Below are 14,957 nucleotides of genomic sequence, written 5' to 3' on the forward strand. Positions count from 1 at the left end.
CTTTACCAAATCAGAGTATAGATTTATAAGGTTACAGGAGCACCGATCTTATTTCTTCACAGGATTGATATAAATACTATCGCTAGGGCCCGCTTTTTTCCATCAGACAAATAATCTTTTTCTTTCAAACACAGAGAAAAAGAAAAAAGCAAAAATACAATGGGGAAGGGAGGCAAGTCGACTAACGGAGATGCCAAAGATGGCGAACAAGAAAACAAGGCTGCATGGCTTCTTGGTGTTAACAACCTCAAGATCCAGGCTTTCACTCTCCCGAGTCTTGGTATTCATCTATCTCACTCACTACAATTGATCTTTTGATTCCACAATTGTTTTTTGTTGTTTTTAGTTTTCATGTCAAATTATCATCGCTTTGGCTAACATCTTGCTCCCTTGTTTTCTGGGGATTTCTTTAATTTTAGGACCCAATGATGTCCGAATTAAGATCAAAGCCGTCGGCATTTGTGGAAGCGACGTCCATTACCTCAAGGTTGCTATTCCTTCCATGTATATTTCCCCGTTTTGATGTTTATTGATTGTAACCTCCCTTGTTCTAAATTTTATTTTTGGAAAATTTTCAGACCATGAAGTGCGGGGATTTTGAAGTTAAGGAGCCAATGGTGATTGGTCATGAGTGTGCTGGGATCGTAGACGCAGTCGGGAGCGCCGTGAAGCATCTGGTTTCTGGCGATCGCGTGGCATTAGAGCCCGGCATCAGCTGCGCAAAGTGTCACCAGTGCAAAGGAGGCCGCTACAATCTTTGCCCGGACATGAAGTTTTTCGCCACCCCGCCGGTTCATGGCTCCTTGGCGAACCAGGCAAAATATTCGCACAACTACAAAAATTCAACTTTTATTATAAGATCTGAACATAACGTTGTAGTGTAACAGTGTTTTATACTTTGAACCCGTTTGATAATCGTGTCTTTTTACAGATTGTGCATCCTGCGGACTTGTGCTTTAAGCTTCCGGAGAATGTTAGCTTGGAGGAAGGGGCAATGTGTGAGCCCTTGAGTGTTGGGGTTCATGCCTGTCGGAGAGCCAATGTCACTCCAGAAACAAATGTTCTCATCATCGGAGCAGGGCCGATCGGGCTGGTATCCGTGCTATCTGCTCGTGCTTTCGGGGCGCCGAGAATTGTCATTGTGGACATGGATGATCAGCGTCTAGCTATGGCAAAGTCTCTTGGTGCCGATGAAACTGTCAAAGTTTCAACAAAAGCCGAGGATTTGGATGACGAAGTTGCCAAGATTAAAAAAGCCATGAAATCCGAAGTGGATGTGACCTTTGATTGTGTAGGTTTCAACAAAACCATGGCGACAGCTCTCGCCGCGACTAGTCCCGGCGGCAAAGTCTGCCTCGTCGGAATGGGACACAGCATGATGACTGTCCCTCTCACTCCTGCTGCTGCCAGGTATAGATTTTGTCCACTACGTGTCTGTTTTTCCTATCTTTTTCTCGATAAGGATCGATTCCCTTCTTGTCCTAGTCAACAAATTTATTAGGGCGTTATAGCTAGGTCATGGAGTGCGTTTGCAAATTTGGTCTTATTTTTCCATCTTATCAACCCCTTCTTGTCCTATGTCAACAAATATATTAGGGCATTGTTGCTAGGTCATGGAGGGCGTTACAACTTTGGTATTATTTTTCTTTCTTTCTGGATAAAGATCGACCGTTTTCTTGTTCTACGTCAACAAATTTATTTAGGGCACACTATAAATCAAAGTGTGAGTTAACAAATTTGGTCGCATCTAATTTTTTTTTTCTTTCTGATGTGTTTGAACACAGGGAGGTGGACGTGGTTGGAATTTTCCGATACAAGAACACATGGCCGCTTTGCATCGAGTTTCTAAGAAGCGGGAAGATTGACGTGAAACCGCTTATTACTCACCGTTTTGGATTTTCCCAGAAGGAAGTGGAAGATGCCTTTGAGACCAGTGCTCGTGGAGGCAATGCCATCAAAGTCATGTTTAATTTGTAAAGACACTGCAAGTTTTGTTATCTAATTACCTGTTATAACTCAATAAGCAAGTTTATTGGCCCAAAGGAGGTCAATAAACAAGTCCAATCGCATGGTTTTATGCATAATGTTTTATACTATTACTTATACGGACTTCCCTTTTGTTTGTTTGTTTTTTTTTTTTTTAGGTTGTTCTATAACGATGAAGTTTAACAAAAAGATCCACTTACAAATTTACCAAATCTTTGGCATTATTACAAGGAAAATGATAGAGAGACCGTCTTATTAGAAACATATTTTGTGACTCCAATCATCACCTGTCATATATTTTGTGAATCCATAATGTGGCATTTGATAATTTAATTTTTTTTAAGGAATTCAATCATCACATGTCACATCATACAGAAAAACTTGTGTGGGGCATAGTTTGCTACTAGACTTTGATAAGTGACACTACAATCCACTCAAAACTCAAACTCGTCACGTGACAAGTCTTAAAATAATCTTTTATCATTCTTTTTAAGATTCTCACACTTATTTTTCTTATTAATTAATATACAATCAATCTAATGGTTAACTTTTTATTCTTTTCCCCATTTTTTCTTCTCAAATATTCCATCCGTTTGTGTTTTGCTGGACGCTTCACTTCTTTCCCATCCGCCATTTTTTTGTTCATTTCCCCATCTTTATTCACTTGCTGAAGTAAGGTGGCTTATAGTGTAGGGATATGCACACTTTGAAGTTTGTTCAGTTGCTAAATGATAATTTCTATGTATCACGCTATCAGCTGTACTACTGCTTTAAAATGCGCAAGGCATGCTTTCTTTAACGTGCAGGGCTCTTGATCCAACCAAGAGAGGGGAAATCGGGACTCATGGGTAACATATGAACCCTAATATTAGACTAACATATTAACGAAAACAAATAAACAAAATTAGACTAACATATTGTTTGGGCCCAAAAATACTGTTTTGGGCCGAGTTAGATCTATTTCGGCCCAGAATGGGATAAGCCAAGGATAGATTCATCCTCGGCCCAGAAGTTATTCAGCCCATGGGCCAAGTGGTCGAAGTGGATCATATCCTATCGGAAAAAGGAATGTGGACGAATCCTGTTATGAGAGGGAGTCTCGACGGGATCAGGACGCTGAGATTGAACACGATTTGATAATGAGTTATGCTCAAAGTCCTAGTAGGAATAGAATTAGTTGAGATAAAGATGGATTATGAGAAGGACTTCTAATCCAAGAATGAATAGGATTCAATACGGATTGGTTGCTATAGATAGGGAGGGAAGACATCGAAACAAGCCCCTCCAATTCAACACACAACTGCCCTGCACAAATTCTCTCAACAACCTTGAGACTTTTTCCTTTTCTTTTTTCACCGACACACCTTCAGTTTGGATAAACAGTACTGTGAAGGCAACGGGTGATATCTTCAGTCAGCATAGATAACACTGTCACCGTAGAACCAGCCAGTCTCGCAGCATCTTCAGTCGGCATAGATAGCACTGCGTCGAGGGTGACTGGTTATCTATCCAAGTCTCGGTCGAAAAGGATTTCCGAATCCTTATTGGTCGAGGTCATCTCATTAGCCTTCTCGGCGAAGTGGGGTGTTACAGTTTATTAGGCTCGGCACATTGCACGCTGAGTTAGTTTATGATTGGATACTCTCAAGTGGGATTTAGAGTTCGACATTCCGACGGCCGAACCACGTTTATTGTTAAAACATATATCCGTTTTGAGTATTTATGCCCTTACACTTTGGTGTCGATTCGGCGTGAGTTTACTCTAACGAATATCATCACTGTGACCGAATTCGACGACGACAATTTGTGAACTTCGTAAGAATAGAAGCCTTGTCTTCAAGTTCGAGAACCCAAGAGGCCGAGATGTGTTCCTTCCTCGGTCGCAATCGCAAGACGCAAAAGTCGGCTGCGCACCCAACGCAACATCAACAAATTTTACTCGTCGGCTGAGGTCGACTGACGTTGGCACGCCCTGCATACAACCGAATGACGTAGTTAACTTACTAATTACTCGGTCTGCGCGCCACGTAGGCTTGGTAGTTTTTAGGGTCAACACATATTAACCCTAATATGCATGTATATATATGGGGTACTTATTTTAAGTTCACATGATCAAATCAACTACTGTATAATTAAATAAATAAACTTACACATTTTTAATTGCTTCTCATGATATAAGTTGGAGAATTTGATTTTTTTAGGATTTAGGATTTCCTTTTAAGAAAAGCAAGAGAAAAAACTTGGAGAGAGGGATAAGTGGAAGATCAGAGAAGAAAATGAAGAGTTCGGGAAAAAAAAAACACACTGAGGGAACATTTGGGAATAAGCAAAAGGGGAAAAGAGCACAAGGTTAACTATTAGATTGATCTCATAGTGTATATCAGTTAGGAGAAAAAATAATTATAATAATCTTAAATATAAAAGAATGAAACATATTATATTTAAAACTTGTTGCGTGATGAGTTTTGAATGAATTGTAATGTCATTCAGCACAATCCAATAAAAAACTAAGTCCCAAATATAAAAGAATGAAACATATTATATTTAAAACTTGTTGCTTGACGAGTTTTGAATGAATTGTAATGTCACTCAACAAAATCCAATAAAAAATTAAGCCCCACACAAGTTTTTCTTTTAGGAAACACTATCCAAATCAAATGTGACGTGACTGCTTCTTTCAGCAGGAACCAAGAAAAAGAATAAGAACAAGAGAACTTTTAAAACAAGATGGTTCGTGTCCCCCACAACTTACCTAATCGATCAAAAAAGAAAAGAAAAAAAACATTCTTACCTACTTGTTAGCTCTACCTAATACTCGTTAGATCAGATTTCTGTTAGGTTTTTGGGGATGCCAATTGCCATGGCTAGAAATTAAGTCGGTTTGCTAAGATATTGTTGCCATACAATTGCCATGGCTAGAAATTAAGTCGGTTTGCTAAGATATTGTTGCCATACAATTGCCATGGCTAGAAATTAAGTTGGTTTGCGAAGATATTGTTGCCATACATTAAACAAATAGTGCCTTATTATGTGGATGCTTGTAGTCATCCAGCTGCGATTGACCACCGTCACAATTAATTTTAGGCATTTAAAAAAATGCTTCTAGACCGTTTAGGTTGTGACTCTTACTTAAACAGAAAATAGATTACTTTCATTTTGTATTTTTTTTTTCAAGAAATTGTAAGACTTGTTGGATACTTAGATAAACACTCATTATATGTTTGTTTCCTATGTTTTCAATATATTCAAGTGCTTTATAATTTATATGTCATTCTATTTTGTAATTTATGTATTCTCATACCATTATATATTTTTGCTACATGTAAATAGACATTTATTTATACGTTGTATAATAAATTTAGTTAAAATTTAAAAAAAAAAAACGGGTCTAGAGTCTAGACCCCCACCTAGATGCTAGCCCTCTGCCCCCGATTAGCATCTAGTGCCTTGTAAAACCTTGGAGGAAGATCAAGGCTAAAGATTGACTTAGATACTAAGAAATTGTGATGCTACATAAACCTATCACACGTTATCATGTATTTTTTTACTTTCTAATTCATCAATATTGAGAGATGAAAATTCGTACTCAAGATCTAACAAGCATTAATAAACACTTATAACCATTTTTGTTGATGCACAAAATCAGCGAGGACTTTGGTACAACAGAAAGTGTCAGGTTTGTGACCTTCGCTTGGTTGCTTCGATCACTTGTGAAGATAAGTACGTAAATGAATAAGGACAGGGAAGCAAACACAAGATGTACGTGGTTCACCAAGATCGACTACGTCCACGGAGTAGAGGAGTTCTCATTAATTGTGAAGGGTTTACACAAATACATAGGTTCAAGCTCTCATTTTGTGAGTTCTAGTGAATAGTTTAGTACAAAATGACATTAGAGATTATTGTGGGAGAATGATCCCTATTTATAGAGGAGAGTTTCTAGTTTTGTTCTAACATTGACACGTGTCGTGTTGTGATTGGCTTCTGATGTTGACACGCGTCGATCTGTGATTGGCTTCTGATGTCGACACGTGTCGCATTGTGATTGGCCTCCTGGTTGAAGGGAAGCTCTTCTGGGTCCTTGATGGTATAACGTTGACCGGTGCTCAGTAATTTCGGGATTTGTCAAGTATGGTACAAACAACTTTAATTATAAATTTCTTGCTGCATCACCATGCATATACTTTTCTGCGTTCCGCTAGAAGAAAAACGAAATAAAATATGTCTATAGTTCGTTTTTTCATGGTAGAATATAGTTTAGTTCAAAGTATAGAAACCACAAAGTCAAGGAAAGGAGGGAAGATCTTTTGCCCAAATCTCCAAAATTGTATAAAACTCAAAAGTATTTACTAGGGTATTGCTTCAACGACAAGGCTGTTTGGAATAAATTGAACATTCAACTTTGAGTAAACCTACTAGCCAAAATTCAAGAACAAATTAACCTACTACATAGTACATAGTCGAATCAAAACATACATAAAGTCAAACCTACATAGTCAAGCTTATGAATTGTCGCAGAGGTTTTCCATTTGGATAATGTTTTATATATTCACTTTCAGCCTCCTTTTGGATAATTTGATAGGAAAATACATGCAAGAAGCTTAGGAAATTGGATGCACCGTCCAAGACTCATGGAGAAGAGGCACGCATGTGGGAGAAGCTTTCGACTTGCTTTGCAGTCAAACCATGTGTGCGATGGACCAAGTTAAATGCGGATTATATTGGATAAGAACAGAAGATGACGCGATTGTAAAAGAGGTGTCTAATGCTACAAATCAGGTTTAACGTAATTTTTTATTTCGGAGTTCGATTTTGGCCCATAATACTATTTTGATAGCGGAACGACAAGACACATCAAACTCACTGCTTTGCTGTGATGTACGATGAATTGTGTGCGTTTGAATTTGTTTGAAGGTGATTTTGGCACATAATACCATTGTGGGATTTCTCCTTTAGTCTAACGTTAGTGCATAGATGAATGCCCTTAGTCTACATATGGTCTTTACAATCGTATAATCTTCGTATATAAGGTCCAAGGCCTCCCAATGGGTCTGAAAACAAGACCCTATAGTATAGGGCCTCATCAGAGTATGTATAAAATCCGGGATTTGGATCCTCACCGGATCCCCTTCCTAGGGATCTTAGAGATCAACGCACGTGGACCGTTGATAAAAAATCGCGCGATCTTAGAGATCAACGCACGTGGACTGTTGATAAAAAATATTTAATTATAGTCATACGATTTTTTATCAACAGTCCACATGCGTTAATTCCTATAATCACATGGAGGGATCCGGCAAGGATTCAAATGCTGACATCCTCACAATTGAGGGCTTCATAGGGACTAAGCCTTTATGCAAAGAGTGGAGCCCATTAGGCGTTTTGAGTGGAAAGAGTGGCCCACCCACATGAAATCTGTCGCTGCAAGCGTGGGTCCCACAACACATGTTGCTTCATTTTAAATTTTTTATAAACCGTTGCAATCAACGGTGCAGATTGATTGTGGGTTTTGGCGTATTTTTACTGTTCGAGATCAACGGTTTCAATTATATAAACCTCAAATTTAGGGTTTCTTACACTCCTTGTGAGGCTACCGTGACATTCCGAACCAATAGTACCACCGAATGCCACAATGTCATCTCCCTTACTCTTCAAGGAAGTTTGAGAAAGCCGAATTGGAGTAGCTGACAGTAGGCCTGTAAACGGGTCGGTTTATTGGGTTTGAATCGGGTTTAACCCGACCCGTTAAGCTAACGGGTCACCTAAAACCAACCCGTTAAGTTAACGGGTCTTAACGGGTCACCCGTTATTGTTTTTTTTTTTTTTTTTGTGTGGGTTTTTTTGTGTTTTTTTACACATTTCATCCAAATCAATGCACAGAGGATGCAATGCAATTCATGAGCCAACATGGAATGGCAGATTACAATTAAAAGTGCTTCTGGAGGCCTCAACAATTATAGAAAACATTTACTATAAGATGATAAATGTTTTCTATAATCGATCGGGATAAATTGTCAGAATGCTGTTATAATGGGAAAGTGCTTTTTCTCGACTGAGTGGTACCAAGCGCATGCCCTCACCTCAAGTTGCTCATGAAGCCATTATAACAAAATGCTTTTATAATGGGAAAGTGCTTTTGCTCGATTAATTACACAAAAATCCTTACCAACGAGTGTTAACGGGTGGTTAATGGGTTTCGGAGGTTCACCCAAACTGACCCGTTATTTAACGGGTGATTAACGGGTTGACTCGTTAACCACCAGACCCATTAACCATCCACCCGAATACTAATTTTAATAGGTCGGGTTGGGTCGGGTTAATGGGTTGGGTTGAAAATGCCAGGCCTAGCTGACAGCCTTGCTCAATTTTTTTTATTGAATCTTGGCAGTTGTTTTGTTGATAGGCCCCCAAATTTTGGTTTGCAAGTGTTTCTCATGACATTGCAATGAGCTATGTTGGCATAGAACTATTCCGTAATAGGCTAATGGCCGTTTGGCTAATGTGTTTGGTTTAATGGTCACCATGCCACACCAGGCCCCCATTGATCAGAAAAGCACTTTACGGTTCTCGGTGGACTTCCTTAAAGCCCATTTGAAAATGCTTTTTCTTAAAGACACTTACGCTCTTCAACGTCTTCAGCGAAAGCACTTTTGTTAAATAAACGTCGAAAATTTTATTAAAACTGAAGTGCTTCCTAAAAAAGCACGTAAAACAGCGAAGCCATCTCCATCTCTGCGCTTGGATGTTTCAACCAAGAAGATTATGATCTAATCAACAGAGAAATAACGTGTGCCGACTTTTTATTTATTTTTCGAAAACAAGATGAGAAATATTACACTCCGAAGAACATAAGTAACTCACATCACTGATAAGACCAGCACATCGCAATGCATACAGAATGTGTTTATAACTCACTCCTTTATGAAAATTTGTCCTGCAGTCAAAACTTCGAACGAGCCAAGAAGCTTCTTCACGTTCATGGCACCCAAAAGAGCGGACTGCGAACACTGCTAATGCTACTGATTCCTAGCTCTAGAAATCCTCCAAAAATAGAGAAAACTCAATCCATTCCGACCCAAAAACAGAAATCCCGTAATTCATTCCTCAGAGCTAACACTTACGAAAGAACCCAGAAAAGAAAAATGAAAAAGCTACAGATACAATGTGGCCAATATAAATAATCTCCCCTTTCTCAGGCGGTGACCGCAGCTGGTTCAGTCCATTTCCATACTTTCACTTGACCGGTTCCATCACCCGTGAAAAACAAGCCACCAGGGCCTACCTGAATCGATCTTATCTCCTGTTTTGAAAAAATTTTACCCCTCTCCGAAAACCTAGACCATAGCAAAGAAGACAATTGCAGCAAAGTGAGATGCTTGAAAAATGTTTTCTAGAACTAACGTATAAAAGGACTACAGCAGAGAGATTGTGTTGAAAACTCACGATGGCAAATCATATACACGGACAGTGTTGTCATTGCAAGCGCACAGTAAGACTGGCTTGGCTTCTGAATCATGCATCCCGCAAAGTGTAATCAAACCCTGCAGCAAGGTCCTAAGCATTATTAAACTTGACCTTTCATGTCACCTTGAAAATCATAAATAACCTCTAATGATAACAGGTCCACGAAACTCAACATTAAACCCACAGCTAGGTGAACATCAAGCATACTGATTCATTTATTATGGGAAATACAATGATGGTTATGGAATTTAAACACAAAATACATGCGTAGCACGCATACAAAGGTGGTTCTATAATTCTACCCAAACCTAGTTTTAAGCAAATAGAACTTGCATTAGATAAATGTACAGCCAGAGTGTCAGCCTTGAATGTTCCTCTACCCTATGTTTGGATGAGGAACTTTGAGTTTCCATGGATCCGAGGCTAAATTTGTTAGGCATGAACTACAAAATTAGATAGATGAACTTGATGCAACACAATTGAGAAGACTTTCAAATGACACCTGTCATAATGTCATTTTGAAAGTCCTTCGGTTACTGTATTTGTAGTGCATTTGTAGTGTTTTAGACTTTTAGTAGTAGCTTTGTAGTGCTTGAGTAGTTCATTGGTAGTACCCCTTGTAGTGCATTTTTAATTTTTTAACAATTGAGTCTGAACTTCCTGGGTACTTTTACGTCCCTCATCCAAACATAGGGCTAAAAAAATCCTATAACATACCTTTCTTATTCTTAGTCAACGCAGGAACAGGGATTAACTGAAGAATGAAAAATATTGAAACATAAACTTACATTTTCTTCCGTGTGAGTATATGTTGCTTCCAAGTTTCCACTTTGAGTAGCAACCCAGACCTGCACAAACAAATGAAGTGGAACAATTAAATAAGTTTACAGGTCTACTGCAACACACAGTTACACACCCACAAAAAAGAGTTATAAATCATAGAAAACACACCTTTAATTGTCGATCCAAGGAACATGATAAGAGAAACTGATCCCAGCAAAGAACAGACATGACAACTGCAGTATGCTCTGTTAGAGTTTGTATACACTGCAAAGTTTCCAGGCTCCAGACCTAAAAAGAATACCAAAGAAATGACTGAGCTATTGGTGTCAAGCAATTTAAGGCCTCAAATGTTCCATCAGCAAGAGTTTATGCATATTACAGAAAACATGTGATACTCAACCCAACTTACCCTTATAGAATTATCCATTGAACCAGAGTAGAGCCTATTTGCTCCAACTACTAATGAAACAACTGCAAGGGTGTGACCTATCAGTGATGCAGCTGGTTCGAAGCAATTAGTCACAGCATTAAACTTCCATGCCAATATAGAACCATCCTGCATTGAAGGACAATTTTGCTAAATATTAGAAAATATGTAGATCCCACACATGAATGCACAAAGGAAAACAGAGAGGGAAAAAGCAGATGCAAGGGCCTTCGCTAATTTAGATGCAACTCACATGAAAAAGATATGAAATAAAAAAGAAAAAATGCTCCTTCAATAATACATTTTTCAATTGGATGGTTCACATAATATAGTAGTAAACAGTGAAATACCTCACAGCTGAAAGCCCTAACAAGAAATATTTTGACCAAGAATGGGGACCAAACATAAATTAAGCCATTATGGCAGTAAAGGAATTACCTGTGTACCGGCAAAGAGCAAATCATTACCCACAACCATGGCATAAACTTGTCCGACAGGCCCACTAAGACTCAGTTCCGAGTTAGTTTGGGTGTTCCAGGCCTACAAAACATATCCATACACAAATGAGACAAAGTATCCTTAAAGTCTGATCCTATAAGCTTACATTAAAAGAGAATCCTCCTGCCCTACCTTTACAGCTTCTGGTATGCCAACAAAAATCCAAGGACCTTCACTGATCATACAACCTACTTCACCACCAAGATTAATAACTCCCATGCACTGCAAAATAACCAAATAGAAGCACACACGAATTATTTTCCCAGCCCTCTGGAATGGCAATGAGACATGTGAAAAAATATTGTCCAACTATCTAGAGTAAACCCAGTGGCAATGACCATGTGATTTAGGAAAACTACAAAGTCAATAGATATTGAGACATGGGAGCAAATCTCTAGAAAGCTCTTCAGTCCACCATGTCAGGAGCTCTCTTCTATGCATCCTCCAGAACAAGCCGTGTTTCCCTTCCACATTTTTCGTCATGGGTATTCATGAGTTTGCACACTCTGCTCGCTAATGTGATCACCATCCATTAAACTATAATTTGAGCGACAGCTGCATTCAGTGATGTGGTATGGAAACTACTTTGTACATACAACTTGCACTCATTGTTTAAGGCTTCTACTGACTGTGATCACTAAGAGCTTTCTTTACATAGTCATTAGCTGGCATACAACTCTAACATTCCTATTACACAACGACCTTATAAACTACAACGGGTTGGAACTACAACGTCTACCAAATGTACTAAACTAAACCTAATCCAAAGAACAGAAATGAGATACGCTACGGGAGTCCTTTACCCATCTATTCAAACATTAAACTTTCCCCCGTCACAAAAAAGGGGAATAAGTACTGAAACTTATCTATTTAAAACTGTAAATCCTCAGAAACTATGCATTGAATATTGTTAAATAATTGAAAATTGGAGTCCCAAAAGTGAATAACTACCTGACCGGATGCGCAATCCCAAACCCTTACAGTTTGATCCTTACTCCCAGTATACAGCTTATCAGACCCAGAAGGCAGTGCAATCCCACTAACAACCTGTTCCCAAAAACCCCCATCAGTTCCCAAAAGCACACAAAGTAACCCAATTGAAACAATGAGAACCCAGCCCATGTAATCCAAACGAATACCTTCTGATGCCCCTCAAGCTGCGTCAACAAGCTGAAGCTATCCCCCATACTCCAAGAATGCAAGAACTTACACTTGTCCCCATAGCTGCAATTCCCCTGAACCCAAAAATTACAGACTTTCTCCATCTTCCTAACAAACACCCTATTCGCTCCTCCTGTACGGCCCCACGTCGAAGAAGCCCCGCCATTGAAGTTATTTGGACCCCGATTCCGGGACGATGGACCATCGGTGTTGGCCGTGAAGGCGTGATGGCGCTTAGTCGAGGCCGTCCCATTGAAACCTTGCTGCGACGGCGGCGCCGGGAGCTCTCTGTGGAGAAAAGGGCAAGGGTGGCGATTGCACTTGCCCGCCCTCCAATGGTAGCATACCTTCTGGTTCTTTGACGGGTCGGATTGCTGCCCACCCAGTCTGTTGAAGACCCGTTTGCTTCCCCCTCCGTCTACATCCATTAGCTACGGATTCGAATCTCTCTATAGCTATATACTTTGAACTGGAACTCAAAAGCTTCGATTCGAATCTCTCTGTAGCTATATACTTTGAACTGGAACTCAAAAGCTTCGATTTTCCCTCTTTTTTCTTGATTTTTTTCTGGGTTTTTTTCAAAATTGATTGGATGGATTGGCTGATTGGAATCCGATCATGGAGTTGGAGAGATTCGGAAGCTCGAAATTTCTTGCTCTCTCTCTCTCTATAAGTCTGTTCAGTCTCGCTCGCGCAGTAGGGGGAGGGAGGCGATGGACAAAACTGGAATTGCGTCGTGTCTACGAGGAAATTGAATTACTGAAATGCCCTGATTCTGATGGGAAGGCAACGCACGAGTGTCCTATGTCGTCTCATATTTTTTACATAATATTTTATAATATTTATATAAAAATTAACATTAAATTGTAAGATGGTAAGTAGTCTCACTTTGAGACAGTCTTTTTAGCATTTCTCAAGGCTTAATTGGATTAATTGTCTCGTGATGATATGGTAGTCGGAAGATAGCTCATATGATAAAATTAGAATTTAAACGCATGTGATGAAGTTTGTTAAGATTTAGACCAAAAATTGAAAATTTCGTCAACTTTTTATTAATTGTTAGCACATGACTCCATGAGGCTCATATGTGAGGTTAAAAGATAAAGTTAATCTCACGTGCTAACAATTAATGGAGAGTTATGTTTTAATCTTATATACGTAGCTCATATACTAATAATTAATGGAGGGTTGACATAATTCAATTTTTAGCCTAAATCCTACCAGACTTTACCACAAGAGTTATTTTCTTATTACCGTATCACCACAAAGACCAATAATCCAATTACGCATTTCTCTAATAGAAATTATCTTATTGGTTGTCCAAAAAAAACTATTGAAGGTCCCATCATGATTACGGATTTGGTTTAACCTACATATTAGATCAATTATAATTAAGTATTGAACTTATTATCAATGAGAGTCCAATTTGAGACATCTCATTCATAAGTGAAATGAAATATCATATGTCATAGTGCTCTCTGAACATATCAGACTAGTTGGACGAATAGAGCGTCCAATCTTTGTTTTCTGAGTAATGTTAGGTAGACCAACTTTTTAGATTGAATTTGTAAACTATATGATGTGTCATCAATAAGAAATAAGCATATTAATCAACACTTAAGTAATAATCTAATCATAAATTTAAATATTTGTCAAACTATTAAAAAAAAACACTTAAACCTCTATAATTTGAAGATGATTTACGTAGTTTATGAACACTTAACTTTATACTAAGGTTTCATAAAAGTGATCAACACGAAAGTATTCTATATGTTTCCACCACAATTGTTAAAGCCCAAGGCTCAACACTTGTTCTTAGTACAGTAAATATTTGAGTAAATTAATAATTTTTAGGTTAGACTCTACTGTATTTACAAGATTAATTTACGACTTTCAATTGCACATAAATAACGGGAAACATTTAATAATTCAAGGTAGCGACGTGTATTGAAATAATGTTTTATTCTACAAGTTTTTATCGTAATTATAGTTTAAGTAGTTAACAAGGCTTATCCCAATACTCAAGCTCGTGTATAAATCTCATCTCTCCCCCTCCTCTTCCCTAGAAGAATTAATAATCGACCTTCCTCAATTTACCCTTTCTAGTAGACAAATAAAAGGAACGGAAAGCCGAGTGGATGAGGAAGTTTTCGACTTCATCGCGCCGCCGCTGCAAACTGATGTCTGCGACCGGCAGATATCGAGCCAATTGCATGCAATATTTCAGATCATGAACATTTTAGTTGACTGCATGCATACACGTCTCAACTAACAGGGCACAAGTTTAGGAAGTATCGTAGTTTCTTGTCATTTGGGATTTTCCAGATTAAGAAAGAATACTGAACAACTTTCTTCTGCATGCGGCAGGCCGGGAGCTGAGAGGATATGGAAAATACTACGTACATCATCGATCATCTGTCAATTCTATAGATTTTAACAAGTTGTCGTTTTTTCAGTTTCTAGAAGATAAATAATAACAATATATATTTCTTTGATGGCCAATGACCGATGTACATTGAGATCAAGATGGTCCTAGCACCATTTGAAATTCATAAAATATACATTCTCATAATCTTTCGAATGTTTGGTACAGGTCTTTTATGTTTCTCTCGAGTGTTTGATGTAATGTCTACTAGAC

General features: G+C 38.6%; 2 protein-coding genes across 2 annotated transcripts; one reads left to right on the top strand and one right to left on the bottom strand.

Moving 5' to 3' along the window:
* The first annotated feature begins 17 nt into the window (after positions 1 to 17).
* LOC103440114 (sorbitol dehydrogenase-like) lies at positions 18 to 2,109 on the top strand. The gene is made up of 5 exons (XM_008378788.4): positions 18 to 280; positions 420 to 487; positions 579 to 815; positions 932 to 1,410; positions 1,785 to 2,109. The coding sequence occupies exons 1-5, from the start codon at positions 160 to 162 to the stop codon at positions 1,975 to 1,977; spliced, it is 1,098 nt and encodes a 365-aa protein (XP_008377010.1). The 5' UTR covers positions 18 to 159; the 3' UTR covers positions 1,978 to 2,109.
* Positions 2,110 to 8,754: 6,645 nt separating this feature from the next.
* Positions 8,755 to 13,107, bottom strand: LOC103440129 (zinc finger CCCH domain-containing protein 63). Its single transcript, XM_029103639.2, has 9 exons — positions 12,298 to 13,107; positions 12,110 to 12,205; positions 11,291 to 11,380; positions 11,099 to 11,200; positions 10,643 to 10,789; positions 10,402 to 10,521; positions 10,239 to 10,298; positions 9,430 to 9,527; positions 8,755 to 9,320 (listed from the first exon to the last, which is right to left on the bottom strand). The coding sequence occupies exons 1-9, from the start codon at positions 12,745 to 12,747 to the stop codon at positions 9,179 to 9,181; spliced, it is 1,305 nt and encodes a 434-aa protein (XP_028959472.1). The 5' UTR covers positions 12,748 to 13,107; the 3' UTR covers positions 8,755 to 9,178.
* Positions 13,108 to 14,957: the final 1,850 nt, after the last annotated feature.

The sequence above is a fragment of the Malus domestica genome, chromosome 01 (genome assembly GCF_042453785.1).
Source record: "Malus domestica chromosome 01, GDT2T_hap1".
Lineage (NCBI taxonomy): Eukaryota > Viridiplantae > Streptophyta > Magnoliopsida > Rosales > Rosaceae > Malus > Malus domestica.

Bases quoted from the DNA above. Each gene is read 5' to 3' on its own strand.
- LOC103440129 (XM_029103639.2), bottom strand. From the start codon at position 12,747: ATGGATGTAGACGGAGGGGGAAGCAAACGGGTCTTCAACAGACTGGGT. The intron at 10,790-11,098 runs GTAATTCCTTTA...CCTTCAATGCAG, and splicing joins TGCTCTTTGCCGGTACACAG to GATGGTTCTATATTGGCATG. The intron at 10,522-10,642 runs GTAAGTTGGGTT...TATTCTTTTTAG, and splicing joins CAATGGATAATTCTATAAGG to GTCTGGAGCCTGGAAACTTT.
- LOC103440114 (XM_008378788.4), top strand. From the start codon at position 160: ATGGGGAAGGGAGGCAAGTCGACTAACGGAGATGCCAAAGATGGCGAA. The intron at 281-419 runs GTATTCATCTAT...CTTTAATTTTAG, and splicing joins TTTCACTCTCCCGAGTCTTG to GACCCAATGATGTCCGAATT. The intron at 488-578 runs GTTGCTATTCCT...GAAAATTTTCAG, and splicing joins GCGACGTCCATTACCTCAAG to ACCATGAAGTGCGGGGATTT.